The following is a 24,360-nucleotide window of genomic DNA, read 5'->3' as shown; positions in this document are numbered from 1 at the left end:
ACTCTGGGACCTCTGATTTATTTTTCAGTAAACATTCTCAAATATATGATTAAGTAACAAGCCAAACAAGTAAGACATGAGACCAAACTGTTCATCTAGTTTAGGAGTGGTGATCTAGCAGAGCTGCAGGCTGAATGTCAGTCAGGAGTAATCGTTTATCTCCTGTGAAGCGAAGTTGGACATATTTGTTATTTCTGGCAGGGAGCGGGTAGATTACATTGCCATTATGTGCCACATAAAGGACATGCTGGTCCAAGTAAGATAAACATGTATGAATCAACATTCTGTGAGACAATAGATGGAAACACTCTACCTCCTGTGCCTTTAACTATCAGGTGAAAATGTTTTCAAATGTTTTATAAATGATATATTGATATGTAATTAAAGATGTAAAAACATTAGAAAAATGCTGCTTGGGCTGTTTTTAATGCTTTTATTTTGAAACGGTATACACAGCATGTGGATCATGTAAGAAACTCCATATGTACTCTGATATGGGCCTTGAAAAGTCACATTCTACGTTTACTTAAAAGAGCAGTAAAAAAAAGTGTTCAAATGTCTCATTACATGCAGAACATTATTTTATTTATGTAGCACCTTTAAAAACACAGGTATACAAAGTGCTTGAAAATCATAAAAAAACAAGAACAAATCAAACACAACAACATAAACCACAGCAAGAACTTGACACGTGAAAAACTAAAACCCAACAGACATAACCCGAACATTACAAGAACCATCATAAGAACCCAACGACATGAGCTGAGACCAAGACGACAGATTAAAACGATTAAGAAACTGAAGGAGCTAAAGGCAAATTAAAAGATAACGCCATTGAATTTCCCTCGGGATCAATAAAGTATCTATCATCATCATAAAAATACAGTAACATGAATAATATTTTTAAAAAAACAAAGTAAGATTAAAAAAAAAATATATATATTAAGAAGACGACCTTACATAAAAGCAAGTCTGTAGAAGTATGTTTTAAGAATGGATTTAAAAGAGTTGAGGGAACCTGTTTATGCTTGATATGCATTTATACTGTATACAATACACTAAAGTCAGTCATGCTTGCAGTGTGGTGCTTTGTGTTCGGTGCTAAAGGTCAGGCATAATTTTTATCAGGTTTATTATCATCATCTAGAGTTTAAGATGCCAACATTAGGAAATAGTCAATGTGGAATAAAAGTCTTGAATCTCTTGAATTTAGCTAGTCTTTTTACATAATTGTCATTAAAATACAAAATCTCTTGGCATGAGACCAGTTTTGGTATCAGAAGTGTTCTGGTAAGCCTTTGTAATTTTGAAAGTAGGTTCATCAGTGTTTCATTAGTTTTGGGCTGTTTAGGAAAACAGTTAATGTAAAAGTAAGGAACGCAATTTGCCTTAATGTAGGTGATTAGTTCTATCTATTTGCCCAAACATTTTGTAACATTTTCTCCCTTTACACACTGATGACTGAGCTTGTTAAAGTGCCCTCTGTAGAAATGCACGTCTCAGTGTCGCATCAGTCTGACTTATTGAAAGCAGGTGCCAGGCATCAACATGCCAACTCTCTGACTAGAAGACAGCCTGCTCCACCACAGCAACTGCTGGCCCACCAGGCCCTGTAACAAGTGTACGACCTTACACATCCTCTGTCCTTCGGCTCTCCACTTATCCATCAGTCCATTATTTCCTCCTTTATGCCGTCAATGTGTTCTCCGTCTTGATGAGAAATATAATTTCTGGTAGCTGGAGAGGTGCCAGATAACTTTCTGAGCACTGCCAAGGTGCCCTTAGGAAAAAAAACCAAAATGCTCCTGGCCTCTTTTGTATGCAGCTCCATCACTCTGACGTCTTTCCATTAATGTATGTTCAGAGAGTTCCTGTTTGTGCAGCTGAAAATCTAATTTCTTCTCTGATCTGATCTGAAAACCTTCAAAGTAGAAAAAAGAGTATTATAATCTCCATGGATACTTTCCATGTGGACAGGCCTCCCTAGAGGAGCTATTTTTCATTGAAATTGTGCAACTTCCTCACATCAAAAACTAAAGTGTTGAATAGAACCGGCTTCATGTTGTGACACAACAAAGAAAACAGACCTAATTCTGAATGTTATTGAAATACATGATGCACCTTTTCTAAATACCACATACTGAAATGTAAATATAAAGAGGCTAACCTGTGGTGAAAACTTGCCCGAGGCCTTATACTTGTCATTATTGCATACACAGTCATCCTTCATTCCCATTTGGTTGATTTGTGGACATAAAGGAACACACTGTTTATTTGAACTCCTGACAGAACTGCTGTTGGCTGATCTCAATGTTTGTAATAGCTGATGCTATTATTTTAAACCTCATGCGTGAGTGGGTGGAGGATAAACTTCCATTGTATTACTGCAGCAGTTTTAGACAGCTCACACAACCACTGGCTTTTTAACCAACCTTATCAGTAAAGCTGATAAGGTAGTTTATGAAGTTGAGGTAAGTGTCATTAGGTGCACTGTATGGATACGGCCAGGGGCATGTCACCCTGATTATGTCAATTGTGTACTGATCTGTGATTGAGACACAAAAAGGGCTGATGCTGTCACCTACTACAGCTGGTAGAAAGAATGAAAGTGTCAGTCAAAAGTTATTATAATCAACAAGACTGTCAAATGAAGTGCCCAACCAGCTAGAACCAAAATAAACCGACGATGATAACTCCTCTTCAAGGCCGTTAAATTGTCTTTATCACCATACAGGTTTTGATGGTGGTGCCATTTTTTGCTCTTGGGTTCTTGGCATGTCAAAAACATGTGCGGATGGAGGTGGTGCAAATGATAAAGCTTAGTTAATAGGCAGCAACACCAGATTTCCTGATGAAAACTGATTCAGAAAGTCAGCAGTCAATGCTACGTCAACCATAAAAAAAACAACAGATGAACATGTATATGAAATCCAGCTTTTTTATAATCGAAATGTGTTTTATTATTTTAGTAAAAAGTTATAGATTATCACTCCAGTTCTCATGGCAACACAAGATTTACTCTGTAAGACTGCAGCTGATTTGTTTTATTTTTTAATCATTTAAATAACTAAACGGTGCATTAGTCAGAGCTGACTTTTGATAGCTGCTTTGTTCAGGGATTTTTGTTTAGAACACTTAAAGTAACTTTTTAAATGCATAGACTTAAAATTACATTGGAGTTTTATTTATTTATTTATTTTGAATAATTGTTGAGTTTTATCCCGTTAGTTAAAGATGAACTGAATGCTTTTTTTTTTTTTCGTTATTACGGGTCATTAAAAAGCCCATGTAGTAGCGCGGAGTGACCAATGGGGGTCAGTGCGAACCCCACCAGCCAATCAAAACAGATAGAGAGCGAGTGGGAGGCATGACGTCATTGTTGGGGTATTTTCAAGATGGCGCTGGACTGTGACCGGGATACCGCAGCAGCAGCCAGCTAAACGTTGAAGGGATTTAATTAATCTTCTGCTTCTGCGTCGACGTTACTTTTTACCAGACTGATAAGATATTGTCATTTCAGACTCCGGAAGGTAACATGTTGCATCTTTGGATTGTCAGGTAACGTTGGTGTATCTCTGGCTAAAATGGTAGCCCCTTCCTCCAAGAACAACAAAACCTGCTGCTGCTGCGGAGCTCGGCCGACGGAGCAGGCGGACTCTTTGCAGGATTTTCTGCCTGGGGCCGAGGCTCACTTGACGGTCTGAGTGGTCATGGAAACGACGTTTGAGAACGGAGGGTCCTTCGCTGTCGATTTTAACGAGAACGAAGAAAGGGGAGGGAGGAGAACATCGGGACAGAAAGCTTACATCGCAGTCAAAGAGCACAGCACGCCGCTGACTGCTGACAGTGGGGGTCAGGAAGCCGCGAAGGGTCAAATTGTCGTGACCGGCAACGGCAGGAATGTAAACAGAGACGCCACAGTACAGCTCAAGAGGGAGATGATGTTGGATCTGGTTGCGGGGGAGAAGTGCCTCCCGGGGCAGCTGACTGACAGCTGTGTGATTTCTGGGCATTGCGGCCACCACAGCGGTATGAATGGATTCACTGAGTCGTCCGGTGAGGGCGAGCCGACAGGGATCGAACTGGAAAGAGAGGGAGATGGGCTCGGCCTCGCAGCTTCCTGTCCAGCTGTGCTCGGTGCTGCTCGGGTTTCAGGGGAAAGGGACAGACAGATGCGGCAGAATCCTTTGGGGGAGAGCGAAGGGGAAACCCCGGATTCCGATGACGTTACCCCGGTAGAAGAGTCTGCTGGCTGTATACGGACTATTGCTCTACTTGATCGGTTGCCGTGCGCGGGGAGGCATCAGAGGAACTGCGCCTGCTCTCCGGATGTCCTCTCGGGTCCAGATGTGAACATGCCCAACGGAGATGTTGACATCGGCGATCCAGAAGTGGACACAGCCCACTGCAAGCAAACGGACATGTTTTCCAGTCAGTCGCTGGTCCAGAGACTCGGTTTGTGCGACGTGGACAGCGAGGAAGTGAAAGTAGCCAACGGTGGTTTACACATCGTGGCAACAGCCAGAAATGCATGTGACTGGCCTGATTCTGAACAAAACGCAGACATTGATTTCGATCTGGGGTTAGGGCAGGAAAACGGGGCCAGGTCAGGATTTTATCTGGGGAATCTAAAGGCCTTCAGCTTGACACCGGTCTCTCAGTGCCCGGGTCAGGATGCACCAGCTTCTGCAGAAGTGAATCATTCCATCGAGCCCTCTGCACCATCCCCGTCCAAAGACTCTCCCTCTGAGGGATCAAGTGCCAAACTCCCCTCACCCTTTACGCCCACCCCCTCTAATGTGAACGGTGACAGTCCGCTCTCTGAACCCAACCTCAGGGAGGACGAGGAAGACTTCAGTGACCCCGGTTTACCCGTCAGGCCACACAGTTTGAGGACTAACCCCAACCTTGCAGTCTCCCTCAGCTGTGATGCCACCCCGCTGTCCCCTGAAGACGATGGTGGGTTTTATTTTGGAGACGAGGGTTACGAGGAGGACTTCAGGAGCGTTTTGGAGGCGGGTCGCAGGCAGAGCGCCCCGGACAAGCTGCCAGACCTGACGGAGCAGGCAGAGAGCTCGGACTCCAAGCTGATGCCAAAGAGGTTCGGCATTGCTGATTTCTTTACCAGGTAATACTACACCCACCCAGCCCACCCCCACTCATATCTTTTACAGGTGGCGAACACACAGTCCATTCATGTGGTAACTATAAACATCATAAAAAGCCCACCTAAAAAACACAACTTTGAAAAAGTTGTGAAAAAATCTGAAAAAGTTAGACAGTAGAGATACTCCTGCAACATTTACAGGTGATTGGAAAAGGGAAAACATCGGCCTATTCCTTTTACTTCCACTGTTTTACATTTAAAGGAAATATATTTATATGTTCATATCTCTGCAAATAGTTACTGTATATGTTCATTATAATTTATTATCTATTTGTAAATAACTGCATGTACAGGCCTCATCCTACCTTTAATTAGAGTTCCTTTTTTATATTAATTTTCCGTTGTTTTTCTTTTTAGCTGTGTGCCTTCAAGGTGAAGCCAAATAATTTTGTTGTACAAAGATATAATGACAATAAAGGCATTCTCTTCTGTTCTATAAATATAGAAGAAATATCAGCTGAAGACTGCAATACATTTGTCTTTCTGTTTTTTGTTTCATTGAAATAGCAAAGGAGCAAATTAGGACCAATGAGAACAACGGACAAATAAATGTTTTCATTTGTAGCTATTTGTTTTTGTGCTGTTGTGTTTGGTTGAAGTCTTAGCTAGGCGTGTTGACCACCAAACATGAATGGATGGCGATATATACTCAGACACAGTGACAACACGAACATACTGACCCCAACATCTGAAGCTAACATGGCTAGCACGCTAATAAAAAATCTAAACACCTTTCAAATCGAACATGTTGCCCAAACATCCTCGCTCCTGTCTTCAAACTCAATCCTATCCTGAATCATCCCTCACACAACCAATCAATACCCTCCCTGCTCTGTGAAACTGGCTAAACATTGGAGTCTGTGTTTTATTGAGAATCAGGTTCACCTCGAGGCCAATAATGGTTTGTGCACAGTCCGGATCCGGCCCTCAAATACACCCTCAGCCATTTCCTTCCACCTCCCACCATAGTCTCCTTCTCCATCTGGTCTGGATGTAAGTTAATCAAGAACAGATCTTAATTTGTAATAAGGATCTGGCATTGGTTCAGCATCTGGAGCATAACAAATAGATTTTATTTGGAGATATCTTTGCTCTGTAACGTTATCACTGAGGTCTGTCCAGGTACACAGATATGAGGCTGTTTTACACTTTAAATGTAGTTTCAAAGGATCAGATCTGAAAATTCAGAATCTGACTTTGACTTTCAAGTATTTGTCAAATGCCTTTGTCTGAGGTCATGGCTCTTTGAGTCCAGTTATCTGAAGATATCGACACCATGTAAACATGCTGCATCTGAAACCATACTTTCTAAAATGTAGCCAACCTAACTATTTCATTGACTGACGGGTATACGTCATGGCTTAAAACAAATGCGTAAACAAAAGCCCTCGGGTGAAATGGCACCAAATGAGCCAGGACTTAACACGGGGGTAAGCCGGCCACGTTGACCATTTGACATTTTCTCTGCTTCTTTTGTGTCAGAGCTGTAGTCTGGAGCCTCGCTCTGTGCAATAGGCTACGTGTTAGTCATGCCCCAGTTGTGTATATGTGCAGTAATACAGCCGGCCCCAGTGAGCATTGACTGAGTGCAGCCTCTGTCCTCGGGGCTGAGCCCACATTTACTGCTCTCTCTCTCTCTCTTTCTCTTGCTGAGGCATCATGCTGCTTCATCACACCGTTTAACCTTTGCACCAAAGATGTTGTGACTGTACACATGCCAGGCGTGAAAAAAAAACTGCATTTTGAAGGTTCCTGAAAATACCACACGGTTTAAGGCTGTTAAAAACAAATGTCAGTAATCTAGAAAACAATGCAATGATCAATCTATGAACATTTGATTTAAGGACCAATGATTCAAATGGTGATTTTTCAAGCAGAATCTAAACGTGTGTAAACTTTAAAGAAGTCATTACCAGTTTAACTAATTTGACCTATTTGTGGAATAGATTAATTATACAACTAACCACAGATTTATCAATTACAAAATGAATAGTTTGTGGAGTCTCTCATGCAGAATTTTCCATCTGATGATCCATGTTGATGTCTGTGGGTGTTGAGTGTCATGTGCACAGTTGTATTCATCTGCAACAGTTCTGTGCAGAATGTTTGTGGTCACCGTTTAGATACTCAGTGAAACAAACAGTTTTCAGATTACAGGGCTTCAGTGTCCTCCGCTGACTCCGATGTGATCGCTACAGAACTGTTCGTGCACAACACTTTATCGCCCCTCAGGACTCGGCTTTGCACAGTTGGTACTCAGATGGTGGCATGACACATGAAGGAACAGAAAACAAACAGGAAGAAAACACTGGGCTATATGTGAGTCAGTGTTTTCTTGTTGAGGTGTTACAGGTTTTGGAAAGGTCGGCCAATGATTTTGGAAGCTGTATTTGTGATAAGTGTGAGTTTATTTGTGTTTGCATGTTGAAGAAACAGAGTGAGCTGCATTAGAGGAGGAGGATGCTTTGATACAGAAGTAATAGGAGGTGAGGTGAGACAGACAGAGCTCTGAGTTTGCGTATGGCCGGAGGTCTTTTGCTGGCAGCGTTTCAGTGCTGTGTTAATCAAAGCTGAGTTTATAGTTTAGGGTGAGAACAAACAAATATGATATGAACATGGAGATACGCTCGAGGACTAATGCTGAGCTTTGAGGTTGCTGATCAGGCAGTTTGTTGAAAACCTTCAAATCTGCAGGAGGGTCGACTTTTACAGGCACAGAAGCCCTTCACTCTGCTGCACAGGGCAGAAAGGCAACACAAGTGAGGATGATTAGGAGAGAAATATAGAAAATCCACTTGTTAGAGGACTGTTTGAAAAGTAAATAGATGTCAAAGAGAGGTTGAACCTGGCCGTCTCTTAATGTGTTAAAGCACTCGAAAGAATTTTGAACAGCCTTTGTTCACTTCAAAATAGGCCAGTCAACTCCAGGCTTGATCAGATGTGTTTTTTCATGCTGTTGGATGACAGCTGATAGAGAGTGTTTAGTCAGCTCCTTCCTTCACGGTTTTTCAATTAAATTCAATCTTATCTTATATCGTAGAAAAGCTGGGCCTGATGTGTAACATGTTGGGCTTTCAAGGAGCCGCATTAAATACCTTCCAGTGAAGTCAGTGTCCTGGAAAGTTGGAAAACACTGTCATTATTTCATCACCAACTTGAAAAGTGAAGGGAAGGAAACTTTTCCGTCTTTCCCTTCTTTATGAAGGGGAAGCAACTTTCCTTTCATAAAGAATGTCAAGGAAGTGAAAGGCAAAGTGAAGCTCAGTCCTGACAAGTCAAAAAGATCTGGAAGACAGCATTTCAGCTCGGCGCCAGAGGGGTTTCTTTTTTTCTGGTGTGTTTACTGAGGCAGTCAAATCTGGCTTGACTGGCAGGTGTAGGAAAATGTCTGTTTGTTAAATCCCCATCTGTTTCATGCCTGGTTTTGGATTTGGACGCAGGCCCTCAGCAGCTGGCTCCAGTGTTACAGCGTCTGAGAGGAAATCCAGACAGATGGAGGAGAGAAAACAGCCCGGCTGGAAAACCTCCACGCTGGCTGTTTTGTTCACAGAGCTGATGGCAAGTCAGGGAGGCTCGGCAGCTGAAAACACCAGAGCTGAACAAATACAAACAGGAATGCAACTTTTAGAGACTCTTCCCTTGAGGGGATTACAGAGAACTTTAAACTTTTCATTAGCGGCTCTTATTTCTTAACTTTGTGTGACCTTAATCCTCAGTATCATTACCTCAAGGGTCAATTTAGCCATCTGCTAAATAACAGTAGGAACAGCTAACTCATTTAAATCATCAAACTCCCACCCAACTTTCAGAATATGATATCAGGACATATAGTATGGATAGTATGGATTTTCCAGGTTCCAGCATCATCTGCATACATATTCTTACAAAGTGCATGGTCAGATGTGTCCATTATCAGTCTAATTTTATCTTAAGATTTAGTGAAATCAAACAAGTCAATCACTACCAGCATATTTGAACATAATATAAAGAGAGTTTTTTTCCCGGTGGCCCTCAATACTACCAAAATTCGTTCTGAGAGAGCTGCTTTCTACAGGGTCACAAACCTCCTCTGGTGCTTGATTCATGTTATATTTTGACCAAAGCACAGCACAGATGTTTGATTTAGACCACAGGGAAATTTTTAAAAAGGAGAAAAAAAGGTATAATATATCCCCTTTAACTGTTAGCCCGCCCAAAAAGCAACAGGTCTCAGTTAAATTATCAAGCGATGATAGCAAGGAATAACAGTGTAGAAGTGGCGGAGAGTTTGTCTAAGCTAGCAAAATGTCAACAGTCAGTGTTTTTTCACTGATAGTATAGGTGTTGTTGTCTCACAGCAGGGTTCTCATTATTGACATCTTTACAAATGCAATGTAAGTGATAAACCATCAGTCATGTCTCTTCCAAAAATCCAGACATTCCTCCCTCCCGTTCTGTCTCTTTAAGTCTTTTGTTCACTTCTATCAACTGACCCACATTTAATTCAGTTGGCTTTCATCACCTCTGTGGTTCATTATTTACACACACATCCTGTCTGCTCCACTTTGGGAGTGAGGTTAGATCCTATTACACATATCGAACCCCCAACACACACACACACACACACTCATTAGGCAGGCTCATTATGTCTCTGTTTGGTATCGTTAATGTTTTCTTTCTTGCTCTGCGGGATAAAACAAGACCCATCAGGTGATTTCCTTTTTAAAAAAAAACAAAAAAACAATTATAAAAAGGAGCAGCTACAGGCGCTGCTCAGGTGTTTGATGAGAACAAACAGAGGCTGCTTCTGATCTGTGGAGCGGCTTGATGTAAGTGAAATAAAGGGAAACACTGGTTTCTTTCTGCTGCTCATGCTGGATTATGAACAGTGACAACCTAACTTGTTGTTTCTAGACGACAAGACTACAAGTCGTTCTTCTTATTCCCAAAACGTCTGACAGATCGTCTCACTGTATCTGAGCTTCATACACTTTGTGATGAAAGGTCGATTCATTTCGGAATGAAAAGGCCTTCCCTAAACACTTCATGTAATATCCAGACGTCCAAGCTCTTCTGTCTGACTCTTAAGTGGATTTGCAAACACTTGAGAGTGATGAAACTCGAGCCTGCAGGGAGCAGAAGAATAATATTAGTTTGGCTGTCTGTTTGGGTCACAACATTTATCCGTGTGTGTGTGTGTGTCTCTCTTTACTCTTGTTCTCCTTCGCAGCTCTACTTCCTTTTCATAATTCCTTCGCTTCCCCTCCCTCGTTCCTCCTCTCTGTCGTGCCAGCAGCAGCTGAACAGCAGACACTTCCACTGAAGGAATGTAAAACTGTTGATCTGGCTTTTTTTTTTCCTCCAGCATCACAAAAAAAACACACAAAAAACAGCTTCAGCAGCACAATTGTGGTCAGACTGACGATGATCTGGTTAGATTTACTTGCGTTCCGTCTTCGCTGTTATAGCTGCGTTTCTGGATTCTTTGGTAGTTTTTGGGGAACTGAAAGTTTTTCTCTGGAACTGAAAGTTTTTCCTGAACAACTTTTGATTTAAGCCATCTTTTTAGAGAGCGATTTCATTTTCTGAGTCTGTGCACTAAGTTACTGAAAAAAAACGTTGCAACTTTTTTGTAGCCATCTAAACAATGTGAGGCTTTGAGAGCGACATAAACCTGAAATGAATTCAGTAGAAGAAAAACGCTTTCTCTGCATGAACACACGCCCAATATTTAGGAGGTAGAGTTTAAGTTTCTTTCATCTCAGCTCAACTCACCTGGACTAAAACAAAAACAGCTCCTACAGGTGTGGAAGCCCGATCAGAGACTTTACTTCATCAGGAAGCTGAAGCAGACTCACCCCTCACAACACCTGCTTATTCACTTCTTCTATTATCTTCGATTCACTCTACCAATGGACACCTGCTGGCCTTCTGCTGCACTGTGTGGTTTCACAGCTGCTCAGCAGAAAACAGGAAGGTGTGACAGCAGGTGATGAGAGCAGCCACACGACTACCACTGACAAATGCACGTACAGTATATAAACAGAATGTCGCCCCATTGAAAAGCCAACTGCACGATAAAAGAGCTCACCCAAGCTTGGACGCTGTGTGCTCTGGCCCACTCTCCTCTGGAAGGAAAAACCAGACAATAAAGACAAACTTTATGATTACTGTTTATTGAGACTACTGTAAAGTTTCTGATTTTTAGTTTCTGTTTTCGGTTCAATCAAGAGTAGAGTTTGGTTTAATACGAGCAGACGCGGTAATGATGAGGGAATCTGATTCTTTATCTCTCTCTTTCAGGAGCCTGTTTTCTAGAAAACCCAAAGAGCCCAAGGCACTGGCCCATAATGCAACAGGGTGGAGACTGTTTGGCAAGACCTCAACCAGAGAGGGCGATGAAACAAAAGACCCCGACTCCCCAGAGTTAACTCAGCAGGTAGGCTACACACACACACACACACACACACACACACACACACACACACACACACACACACACACACACACACTGGACTTTAAACTGTTGTTTCCTGAGCAAGAGATTTAAAGGTGCAGGTGTTTTCTCTTGATCAGCCTTCCTGTTTCCATACCAACAAGAAACATGAGCATACATGTACATTTTGTCATATATTAAACAAAACTGAACAGATCATTTTACCTGCTGCCAAAAAAAAAGTGATTGTGTGTGTCCACCAGAAAATACAAGTGGTTAGTATGACGCTGTAGGGACTCCAGTGGCTAATGCTGTTAGCCTGTGTCTGTTTACAAGCAATGTAGTGTCTGGTGTGAGACTGTTAAATGGATTTACTGTGTGTGTGTGTGTGTGTGTGTGTGGTCGCTAGGCAACTAACCCTCCCTGCCTTGAAGCTCAGGATGCAGATTGTAACCCACTATATACATATACATATATCCCCCACTTGTAGCTTGCTTTAAGAGCCTGCCAGAAATGATAGCCATGCACACTCAAACACACACAGCTGCTCCTCTGCTGTCATAGAGCAGGTGGTTGACCCACATACAAGCAAGCACGCTACACACACTTCAGAGGCACACACACTGCACATCAGCAGCTTGCGTCTCTGTATGGATTTATTTAACGAATGATAATTGTTTTTTTTTTTTTCTGTCAGACAAAATCAGAAAAAAACTGAAGAAACAGTTTTGTCTCACACTGAGCATCCGTTAGTTTGATCACACTCGAGTCACAGATGCTGCACCCTTCCCTCTGAAGTTCCCTCAAAATAAGACACCAAAGAATACCTTCAATCCCCCTTTGAGCTCCTGGGTATCTTCTGACCCGACTGTGCGCTCACTCTGCTCACATGATCACAGCCAGTGTCACATGATTCATCAGGAAAGGAGCCTGCCTGATGTGCTCTGGCCTCGCATAGCCGACACATCAGACACAACACTGTGCAAGACAAGAAGAGAAGAGGGGGAGGAGATTCAATGCATTCATTATTTCTCTTAAATATTTGTGTAACTCGTCTATTAGCTCATGGACGCAGAGACACCAGCGGACGGTTCTGCTAAAATAAACTTTAGAAGTTCTACAGCAGGTCCTGTCCTCAGTATGATTCACTCTATAGGCCGTGGAAACCAGAAGGCATTAAGAAAGGGGGGAAGAAAAATTGTCAACAGAATTACAAAAACCTGACGTTTGATGAATCCTGCTCTTACAGCAAGTCAACCTCAGTGGATTTGAATATTTAAATGCTCATTTGAATAATCGTACAAGTTTTCATTTTGAAAAAGGGGGCTTGTCACCATATCTGTCTACTGTATACTATATCTAATAATGGTCTTTTTTGTTATCAATTAGGAGTGTTATTTTTTTCATAAGGTTTTTTGAACTGTTTGTTGTATGTTTATATCCCATCAACACGCTTGTTTCTGCTCTGAACCTTTACACACTGTTTCCACTGTTTTCACTGAATGATACTGTGAAGTGAAGCTCACTTGGAAATCACATGACTTCATACATATGACTCTCACTTCCATCTTTTGAGCTGATGACACAGCAGCAGTAAAGCTCCAGAGGCCTCTGAGTAAAGTGCGCTGCCCTCTGCTGGTCGAGCTCAAGACATCTGCACATAAAGGGCTTGTTGTGTTGTTGACCCGCACAGCTGTCGGTGGATGAACCGTTTATTGTGCTGCCTTTACACACACACACACACACACACACACACACACACACACACACACACACACACACACACACAGATGGCCACATATAAACACATACCCACTTGATGGTGATGAGGATTTGTTTAAGTGTGAGTGTGCATATTCACATGTACACACTGATGGTGATGAATTCAGACTTAGAGATTCTTCCTTTCATCAAACGTCTTCCCCATCGTGCAGCAGCTGATCAACTGTTAGTCCATTCGTGTTTGAGCGTACGCCTCTTATAGATGTTTGCAGTTCAGATTTAATTCAGAAGCAGCATTTTGTGACAAGTTAACATATTATTTGAATGTGACTGTCATCGTTATTGACAAACGTTCTAGCAGCATGCGGTTTGAGCTAAATGAATAATAAATGTTGTGTTGTTAGCGTGCTCTTTGAAGGACCAGTTTTACTCCTGCTGACGTTTTGAGCCTGGATGGAAAAAGAAAAAAAAAAAAACCTACACATGATGATCCAAACCTGCATTGTTGGCTTGTCGTCTGGCACTGATCAGTCCAGCGGTCCTTCCTGCTTCCATCAGCACGACACATATTGTAGGCTCTAACATTAACGTTAGCTAGCTACTATTCTGAACCAGCATATTAAAACTAAAAGCAAACACACACACACACACACACACACACACACACACACACACACACACACACACACACACACACACACACACACACACACACACACACACACACACACACACACACACACACACATATACACATTGTTTTTCAGGTATTTCCAGGTGTCTTTGCATTTGTAGACAGGAATCACAGGATAGCAGAGAGATGGACATTGTGGAGGAGAGAATGGATCACTGATGGAGCTGTTAAAGGCTCAGGACGGGAGTGGAGCTAAATCATTGGCCTCGCATGATCACTAGAACCAAGTCGATGAAGAGCTCAAATCATATTTACCTTCCTTTTAAAAGTCATTATTAGCATTTAGCCGTCATACACATCTTTGTACAGCTTCACATGTCATTTTTCACACTGACAAAGGAGCTTTTTGTTTCTAAAGACACTGTTAAAGCTAGCCTCAGGTTAGTCCACAGAATATCCTTCATGATGACAGAGAAGCTGATAACGAAACATTAAAATCAGGTTATTATACACTCACTGGTTTAATGAAAGGAAACTGAGAGAAGGCTGTTTCTTGCTTACGTACTACGGGAAGAGCTCTCTGCTTGATCTCTTAAATACACAGCTAAATCTTCATTCATTTCCCCCGTGATCAAACTGTTCGGAGCATTCTGAGATTTTTATTTTTTTTGTCTTTTGATCCTTTTTATTTTCATTGTTAAACTGAGCTGTTAAATTCATTTAAAGTAAACAGAAATGTATAAAGAGAAACTTGCTAAACTTTTATTTCCCCCAGATTTATAAACTGTAAATAAACACAAAACAGAATAACAGGTCTGTTTTTTGGGGTCTTGAAACAGAAACTCAAACAGGACTTAAGGATTCCCTCGAGAATCAGTAGAAACTGAGTGTCTCCTTCCTCTTTCTGTGGGGTTTGCTCTGTTTCATTGACTTGTAGGTTTTTAAAGTGGAATACTTCTGAGCTCTTTAAAGAGTTACTCTTCCTCATTCCTGGCTTTTCAATTCAAGACTGAATGTTCTTTGTCAAACTTGAAAACAACTCACTGATGTTCCTATGAGTGGCTGTTCTGAGGGGAAAAAAAGTAAAGGGCTAGGTTGTTTTTTTGCCTGTAAATCTCTATTTAAAGTAAAGGAGTGTTAAAGACTCTTTAAGACAAAATAACAAAAGCTAGTGGAGTCTGTTCTTTCTCAGAAATGAGTACCAGCATTCCATCGCTCATTATTTTTGTTCCATGTCGACAGGAGGAGCAGGAGAAGGACTTGGATGTGTCCACGTGTCCTCAGCTCCCCCTGGCTGCAGGGAGGAGGAAGAACCTGGAATTTGAGCCTCTTTCCACTACAGCTCTCATCCTGGAGGACCGGCCAGCGTAAGTACCAGTCAGGCAAATATCCACGTTTGTTTTATTCAGAACATTCATCTTTGAGTCATTAAACTTAAGTGTTATTGATACAGAAACGTTTATCTGGCAATATGTATTGCATTTGTTCAGGGTCTCATGATGTTTCTGATGCACTGAGCAGGAGAAAGTAGACTCACATGAAACCTGGACAACAAAAGAGTTCAACCGATCTTTTGCTTTTCTTACATTATTTCCAATAGAAGGTTAACACGTATTGTTTAAGATGGTAACAGTAGCCTATACCTACTTAAATATGAACATCATTTTCCTTTATGGTGGCCAATTGAGGACATTCCACAGTAATGTTGGAAGACTTGTCTCAGCCTTTTTATGTTCAGGTTGATGTTCAGCCACTTAATTCATAGATTCCTCATTTTTAATAAAAGTATTCGTTTGTTGTTCCAGCTTCTCAGGTGTTTCTTTTCCCTGGTTTCTTTGTCGTTCTTATTTTGAAAGTGAGTCAGCGACTTCTGGTTTTGGTGTTTTGGTTTAATTCGTCATTGGATATTAACGTCCAATTGATATTCTCCAGACCATCCAAAATCTCACTGGCAGCTGAATCTATGGGCGTTAGTTCGAAGCAGCTTCTTCAGTGCTGCCAGGTGGTTTTCAAACAGGCTATTTGTTGTTGATGGGCAAGAATGAGCTTCTGGTGAGAGCCGCAGCATGACGAGGAATCTCAATCAAACACAGAGAGTCACTGTGTGTGTGTGTGTGTGTGTGTGTGTGTGTGTGTGTGTGGTGTGTGTGTGTGAGAGAGAGAGAGCACCTGACAGGAAGAGAAATGCGTTCTTTCCAACTGGCTGACTGCCCATACACCCGTCTGTCTCCCTGACTGACTGTCTCTCTCTTTCAGGAACCTACCTGCCAAGTCTATGGAGGAAACTCAGCGGCACAAAATGGAGTACGAGGAGATGGTGGCAGGAGCCAAGAGACGAGGTATAGGCGCGCACACACACACACACACACACACACAATTTCACGCTTTTTATGGCTTTATTGTAGAGATAGAACTACAGATAGAGTCAGAGAGAGAGCGAGAGAGGGAACTGTAATGCAGGAACGGAGCCACAGGTGGGATTTGAACCCTGGCCACCCGCTCGGAGGATTATAGCCTCTGTCTATGCACATTCAGTACTAGGCTACATTGACAAGAGACAGGTTGTATACAAATGTCAAATAATATGGTTCATCAACCGATCCATGGATAAAAAGAGGGATATTTTGAATCAAAGGTAGAGTCATGGCCTTAAATGTATTCATGGATAATGGATTTCCCTCCCCTCCCTCTTTAGAGTTGAAAGAAGCCCAGAGGAAAAAGCGTCAGATGAAGGAGAGGCACAGACAAGAGGACAGCATCTCCAACGCCATGGTCATCTGGAACAGCGAGATCCTGCCGCACTGGGACTCCATGTACGTCTCCTCCAATTTTAAGCGTGTCTCAAATATATCCAGCTTGTTTGTGCTGAAGTGGTCATTTTCCATTACGTGCATGTGTGAAAAGGAAGGGGACCAGGAGAGTCAGGGAGCTGTGGTGGCAGGGACTCCCTCCGAGTGTCAGAGGCAGAGTGTGGAGCCTGGCCATCGGCAACGAGCTCAATATCACGCCAGGTACAAACTGCTCCACGCTTCTCAAAATAACACATCAGTGATCTGCACTGCATCTGACATGTTCTTTAACCGTGATCACACACACAATGTTGTTTATTTTGACTCGATACCACAACAATGCCCTGATACACGTGGATTCATCCGCTGCTTAAAATAGTCCCTAACAAAGTCACAGACGAACCTGACCCACTTTGTTTCTGGTCGTGCAGAGCTGTATGAGATCTTCCTGTGCAGAGCCAAAGAGAAGTGGAGGAGTTACAGTGAAACCAGCTCGGTAAACGACAATGAGAGCGGTACGACCTGACACTTATTCCAACTCTTCAAACTCAAACTGGTCGCAATCAAAACACTCGGGGGGGGGGGGGGGGGGGACATTTTTTTTTAAAAAGTACTAACAATAAAAGTTGAATACGTGGACGACAAAGTGGAGCTAATAACATGCTGAACCTTTCTCTGATAGATGGAGGGGCTTCTCTCGCCGACAGAGAGTCTAGTCTGGACCTTATTAAACTGGACATTTCCAGAACGTTCCCCTCCCTCTTCATCTTCCAGAAGGTAAGACACCTGAGCGTCCCTTTCTCCTTTCCCTAACCGTCAGCCTTTTATAGTTTTCAGTTCTTTTGATCAAGATGGGATCATATTGTGTTTTCACACACGTCTCTGTGCTACATTTAATGATCAAGGCAAGAAGAGCCACACATTAGTTTCTACACATGACACACGTTTAGCATAGTAATGATGAGGATGTCTTCTGTTTTTCTGTAACATTTTGAGCCAGAGTGTTAAAGTGCCTTTTTCCTCCTCCAGCCGTCCACAGTGTGAATGTTTGGTCATCGGTCTTAACGCTCCCTCTCTTCTCTCTGCAGGGTGGTCCCTATCATGACCTCCTCCATAGTGTACTGGGGGCTTACACCTGTTACAGACCTGACATTGGCTACGTGAGTTCACTCAACACTTGAACACTTAAACGGACAGAAGTGATGTTTGAAACGGTATTACTCTGGCGTCGAATCATCAAGACCGTCAGAGGAATATCCAAAGAAGTAGAAGTGACTGAGAGGCAGCATGTTAACGCTGTCAAAAGCTCACTGACATTTGTGTGAAGAAGATCATGACCCGTAACTGTCTGAACTGTGCTTCAGGTTCAGGGCATGTCGTTCATCGCCGCTGTGCTGATCCTCAACCTGGAGGAGGCCGAAGCCTTCATCACCTTCGCCAACCTGCTCAACAAACCCTGTCAGATGGCCTTCTTTAGAGTCGACCATGAACTGGTACACACACACACACACACACACACACACACACACACACACACACACACACACACACACACACACACACACACACACTGCAGCTGTTATTCACATTAACGAGTTTGTTTCCGACACCCTCCTTTTTTCTCATCTCTCAGTGCAATGCACTGAAACTTGTAAAGAAAATGTAATGTGTTGTTATAGATTAACCAAAACTGTTTTCTTTACTGTACATACTCAACTCCCAAAACCATTACAGGACCTGTAGAAAGCCACAAATTCAGTGTTGACACACACTCTCTCTCTCTCTCTCTCTCTCTCTCTCTCTCTCTCTCTCTCTCTCTCTCTCTCTCTCTCTCTCTCTCTCTCTCTCTCTCTCTCTCTCTCGGTCAGATGTTGAAGTATTTTGCAGCCTTCGAGGTTTTCTTCGAGGAGAATCTGCCTCGCCTTTTCAATCACTTCCAAACCAACAACCTGACCCCCGACCTCTATCTGATCGACTGGTGAGTGACCAAAGGCTCCACCGTCTCTCCAACAGACTTCCGATCTCTGCATGAGGATGTCACTTTAAGAAAACTGACCTCCACTGAGCAGCTACAAGAAGTTGTTGTTTTCACAAAAAAAATCTTAAAGGGTGTGGTTTAAAAAAAGAAGTAGCAGTACAAACAGAGGGTCATTAACTCAAGGTGGTCCTGACTCCTCGACCTCCTGTCTTTCTCCCTCATGGATCATGGAGCTGCTGTTCTTTGTCATAGTTCCTGACTGCTTGAGGTGAACCGTAGTGACATACGTAACTGTGGTTCTTCCTGATTCACATGTCGTCGTCTATTTTCAATTCCTGCCATTAAGCCTTTTATCACCTGGTCACGTCGTCATGTATGTCGTCCTATTTAATCTTAAAAGCTGACAGAATGTGTCTCAAAGTGACGTTCTCCGAACACACTGAGCACGATGGGTCTGTTGTAAGTCCAATTCTAATTTTTAAACAGGCGCTCTGATTGTGCAATTACTATTATTTGATAAGTCAAAGGTGTGTTTTGCATTATTGTGCAGGATCTTCACACTCTACAGTAAGTCCCTCCCTCTGGACGTAGCGTGTCGGGTATGGGACGTCTTCTGCCGGGACGGGGAGGAGAGCTTATTTAGGACGGGGCTGGGTATCCTGCGTCTTTTCGAGGAGGTCCTGCTCCAGATGGACTTCATCCACATCGCTCAGTTCCTAACCCGCCTGCCTGAGGACCTGCAGTCACACACACTCTTCAACGCCATGGCCAACACACACATGATCAGCCGGAACCGCCGCTGGGCTCAGGTCAGCATCACACCCGTCACACTCTCGGGTTACGCTCGACGTTAGCTCGTCTGATGTCTGAATTAATAACTGAAAACGTGGGTTTCTCTGTTTTCTCTCAGGTGTTTTCAGCTTTGATGAAGGACGGAAATAAGGAGACAGACAAAAACACCAGCCCAGCTTTGAGAAGCTAACGCTGGCTAACCTTGACCTCTGACGCCATCTTTCTTCAGACTGAATCAAAGCGCTAAAGCAGAATAGCCTGGAGCTAAAGACTCTCCTGAAGCTCAGCGATGAAGCTTTGGCACAAACATGGTCCAGCTGTGAAACTACCCGGGCAGAGCTGAGACTTTTTTCTGCACGCTGTCGCACCCAGACAGGGGAAGAAAGAAGAGGCTCCAGAGTGTCCTGAAATCTGGGATGGAACCAGAGCGGGAAACAAAAGTGGTTGGTTGATTCTGTTCCTCCCAGCACCATTGACAGTATTTCACCAGATAGATAATAGTTTGGAAAATTAAGAATTCCAGATAAAGGTATATGTGTTATTCCTCCTGCAGGCGGGCTCGTTGTAGTAATGCCTCCGTGCTGGGAAACAAACACTGAGCACTACGCCCTGTGTAATTCTCAGACTCTAATCATACTAATTTTCGGTGCTAATGATTTATTACGGCTTAAGAAAACGACCTCTTGGTCAAACTATCTACAGTACGTTTTGCCCTTCGGTTTGGATATTACACTTTGATTCATTCGCTGCAATGAACCAGACCTCTGGATGTGAACATGATGGGAATGTGAATGAGCACGGCTCATGCTGTAGCAGATGGTTATTCTCCCACTTTAAACTCATTCCTTTTTTTTTTTCTAATTTCCATTTTTAGGCAGACAAACCTGAACATGAGAAGTATCTAAAACACTTTTGCAATTTGAATAATTTTGTACAATGTAGTGTTTGGGAAATCCAATAACTCACATCTCATCAGTGACGCTAACTCAGTCCATGAAGACTGAAGTGATGAAATGCTGATGTTTTACAGGTAAATAATGTTCACACGTTCTTTTGGGATGGTGACGTCTTTTCTACATGTAACACATGTTTTCTTTTGTTTTAATGTTCTGGATATAAAATCAGACTGTTAGCTGCTTTAGAGCTGGGACGTGACGGTCACTGTCATGACGTGTCACGAAACAGACTTTTAGATCTAATAGACAGAAATAACCTGACGTGTCAGATTATGATCCCTAAAAGTCGGTGAGCAAGAACTTCATCATAGTTTCACATCAGTGTTTCCCTCAGAGCACTTTATCGATGCAGCACTGAAGCTACGCCTCACTTTGAAAGAAGGACGCGTGGTGAGCCTAAACTAAATAAGCAGGGCATTAAGTGCCTCACAGTTTCCTTTGTTGGATGTTACCCCTGTAAGAACTGATGGACAGATTGAAATCAAGTTAAACGTATACAGTGAATCAGAGCACAGCTTTACGTTTCCTCTTCTGAAGATGAAGGTTTTTAGTGTTTGCAGCAAAACGTTTGTCACACTTAAATTTGTGAAAATCCGAATCCAAAAAGAACAAAGAAACCTGAAGATATTAAAAATTCAACAATCAAGAATATCCATTTTATTTAATATTAAAAAAAACAAACAATCAATTTCATCAACAAAATCTATTTTACAATATGTCCCAGACCACATGATAATGTCTTTAAATGACTTGTTCTGCTCAACCGAACACATCATTATTCAGAGAAACATTTCAGACGTCAAACTCTGCAAACGTCGGGCGTCTCTTCACCAAAAACACTATTCAAGAAAATCAATCTGTGAATGTATTAAATGAATTAGTTTGAGCCTTTTACACACTGCAGTGTTACCCTCTAAGTGTTCCCCTCAATAACACTCCAAATAAACCAAAAACAAGGTGACAAGTGGTAGCCATGATGTGTCCACATGTGTTAACAGGTGTGCCACAATAACTCCAGCAACAACCATCCAGTCATCTGCCTGGACTGGCTGCGCCGTGTTATTCTGTGTACTGGCTGAATCTTATTTATTTGGATTAAAATCCTGCAGAGCCGGTAACATCCTCCCTTCAGGTCACCGCAGCCTGTTGAAGTGCTTTTACACCCCCCTCGTCTTTGCTCTGCGACTTAGTGCTAACACTCCTCCGATTATCACACTCCACATTCAACATTCACCTTCACTGCATCCCTACCTCTCGATTTGCCTCGTTCCCACCAGCAGATGAGCAGGCCTTAAAAATGTGGACCAAGCTTCCACTTTGCTTTTTGAACTTACTGGAGGCATTAAGCAGCTCTGGAGACGGAGGGAAGAGGAGGAGAAGGGGGAGGAGGGGGAGTCGGAGGTGATGAGGAGAAAGGAGACAAAAAGCAGACTAGAGCACGCCTTAAATTTGAGTTGGCTTTGTGCATCTTGGTCCCTGCAACGTAAACTCTACGATGAGGAAGCAAGGCAAAGACACGTGAAGACAGCGCAGATCACGTGCTTTTAAAACATTCGACTTCCTCAGTCGGTTTTGTGGTATTTTCTGAATGCAGTAGAAATAAGCAGCAGTGAGAAGTTTGATGGTACAAAGTGATGAAGTGTTGAGGGTCAGAGGGAAGAATTCAACTCTCCATCAACGCCTCTTTTCCACCAATTTAAGTTTTGTTTTTTTCTTGCAAAATGTCCTTCACTAAATCACTCCATAACTAACGGATTGTTGTTGTGTATTTTCCAAACAGAAGCAAGTATTCACATGTCCCAGTCTGCACCAGTGTTGTTTTTGGGGAGGGGGCTTTAATCATTTTACGTGTTGATGTTTGAATGAATGAAGTGCTTTGTTTGTTGGACCACTATAAAGAAGTGGGTTTAGAGTCAGTTTGAGGTGCAAATACAGAACATTGATCTTTAATGTAAAACTAAAACGGCCTCTGAGCCTCTGTCAGCTTTTTGGGAGCCGTTGTGTAATTATATGATTAAACTTGACCATTGTGTTAAAAAAACGGATTTGGAATGATGTCACAGTATGAAATGATTTTGTAAATCAAGTTTTAAAAAGCTGCACGAGCTTGTCATTTAAATGATAAGAAAATCATAAATGACGAAAAGCTGCTGTTTCCTTCCTCCTGTGATTTTCCCGATCTTTAAGGTGACTGGTTATCATCACGCATCCCCAGGTGGATCTACACAGATCGGTTTCACTTAAGATCAGTGAAGATAAGTTGACAGACGAGCACTTTGTGAACTTTCCTCCTGCAGATGCACGAAGAACAGCGAGGGTAATGCTTCGTCTTTAACAGCTGGTAAAAAGAGTTTCCTAATATGGTCATTTCTCATATGCAAATCAGGAGTCATCATGAATCCTCCTTTATTCTTTTTGGTTTTAGTCCACTCAACAAAAATAATCTATGTAAATGTGATGATGTTCTTTTTAACTCTAATTGACTTTTTTTGGGGCGACACAAATGTAAAGTGTTTGTCCCCAACGCACGCAAAGAGCCTCCTTCAGGTATGCGCTTTATCAGCGTGGAGGACTGAAAACGTTTGTCTTGAACCTGCTTTATTATAGCTGAAAGTTGGCCTTTACATTCAGGGTTTCATTTGGTCTTCAAAATCCAAAAACATCTGTTTGTAAACACTCTGCAGCATGTAGAAAGAATATCCAGTTTTTAAATCTGTTAATAATGTCTCATTTAAAATCTTTTTTTTTAGAGTAAAGTCAAACTTATATTCACGTTTCATGTTTATCAAATTGATAAGAGGGTGCAAGGTAAACAGAAATAGCAGCACATGTAATGTCTTTTTTTTTTTTTCTTTTTTTTTTTTTTTTTACTCGGGACATGTATGAGACTGATTCTGTTCGAGGTTCAGGTCACAGATGTTTGCTGTCGTGTCAGATCTTCTGTCCCTGTGAGAAAGCAGACATGTTTTCTTTTTGTTTGTTTTTAACACACTGATCTTTACTGAACGATTGAAGATGCGTTCAATGACAACAACAAAAAAAACAACAACAAAAACACTGTTAGAAAAGTCAACGTGGAATGAAAACATGAACGTTTTCTCAGTAGTTATAGTCACCACTCATTCTGACTGGACAGAAGAAACATTAAACTTTCATCTTTATATATTCAGTGTTGAGGAATTAAACAAAGTGTAAGTTAAGACTAAACACAAAGACACATTCAAAATGTCAACGTGCTATCATGTTTTCTCTTTCGACTTAAAGTGCAATACGGTGTGCGTTTAGATTGAACACTCCCTCGTCTTGACCTCACTCCACATTATTGATGAAACATTCAGAGAGCTGCGTGTTAACATGAGATTCATGTGACATTCCCCCTGAATAACTGTATGTTCAATGTATACATCTATTGAAGTTTCATCACCTCCATCACTTGTGTTTGATACTTTCATGCAAATGGACTTAGTTTGTCTTTGTTTTATTGATAGATTTCAGTGTACAGTTTCTTTCTTCGTAATGCCTTACAGGTGATGTAAATAAACTGTAAAAATGTTCTTTTCTTTTCATATAATGGCCACTAGTTTAATGTGTAAATAAATATCTCAGCAAACTAAGTCCTGCCTCTCCTTTCCACTGGTCACGTTCTGTCAAGGAGGGATCCAGCTCATGATAAAAGAGAGACTACACATTAAATGTCCTATTTTTTTTTTTATCATCCAATCACTGCCTCGTCGAAACTCCGACCACCTTCAGTAGGGCTGAGAAGTGAATCGAAACCAACGTAATCTTGCCCATGTCGGTTATTTTGATTATTTTCAGGGCATAGTCCGTGACATGGAAGATGTCACGAAACAAAAAAAGATGTAAAAAATGTAAACACTGCAGAAAAACTGTTGGCAGGAATTAC

General features: G+C 42.0%; 1 protein-coding gene across 2 annotated transcripts; it reads left to right on the top strand.

Moving 5' to 3' along the window:
* The first annotated feature begins 3,190 nt into the window (after nucleotides 1-3,190).
* On the top strand, nucleotides 3,191-24,113 carry tbc1d12a (TBC1 domain family, member 12a). Of its 2 annotated transcripts, XR_013780727.1 has the most exons (14): nucleotides 3,191-5,128; nucleotides 11,450-11,585; nucleotides 15,181-15,305; nucleotides 16,195-16,277; nucleotides 16,634-16,751; nucleotides 16,843-16,949; nucleotides 17,159-17,242; nucleotides 17,410-17,504; nucleotides 17,816-17,887; nucleotides 18,092-18,220; nucleotides 18,596-18,705; nucleotides 19,256-19,514; nucleotides 19,616-19,940; nucleotides 22,641-24,113. XR_013780727.1 is itself a non-coding variant. In XM_079362868.1 (13 exons), exons 1-13 carry the CDS (start codon nucleotides 3,711-3,713, stop codon nucleotides 19,685-19,687), a joined length of 2,808 nt encoding a protein of 935 aa, XP_079218994.1. In that variant the 5' UTR covers nucleotides 3,191-3,710; the 3' UTR covers nucleotides 19,688-20,049. The 2 variants fall into 2 exon arrangements, 1 of the variants encoding a protein (XP_079218994.1); XM_079362868.1 differs by lacking the exon at nucleotides 22,641-24,113 and having other exon boundaries at nucleotides 19,616-20,049.
* The last annotated feature ends 247 nt before the right edge of the window (nucleotides 24,114-24,360 follow it).

This window comes from Symphodus melops (assembly GCF_947650265.1).
Source record: "Symphodus melops genome assembly, chromosome: 15".
NCBI classification, from domain to species: domain Eukaryota; kingdom Metazoa; phylum Chordata; class Actinopteri; order Labriformes; family Labridae; genus Symphodus; species Symphodus melops.
Note: the sequence above shows the minus strand (reverse complement) of the source record. Positions and strands in the feature narration are given on the sequence as shown.

What these genes read in the sequence shown, in the direction of transcription:
- tbc1d12a (XM_079362868.1), top strand. Translation starts at nt 3,711, where the DNA reads ATGGAAACGACGTTTGAGAACGGAGGGTCCTTCGCTGTCGATTTTAAC. An exon ending in GGCAGGAGCCAAGAGACGAG is followed by an intron (nt 16,278 to 16,633) that starts GTATAGGCGCGC and finishes CTCCCTCTTTAG; the next exon opens with AGTTGAAAGAAGCCCAGAGG. An exon ending in CCCTCTTCATCTTCCAGAAG is followed by an intron (nt 17,505 to 17,815) that starts GTAAGACACCTG and finishes TTCTCTCTGCAG; the next exon opens with GGTGGTCCCTATCATGACCT.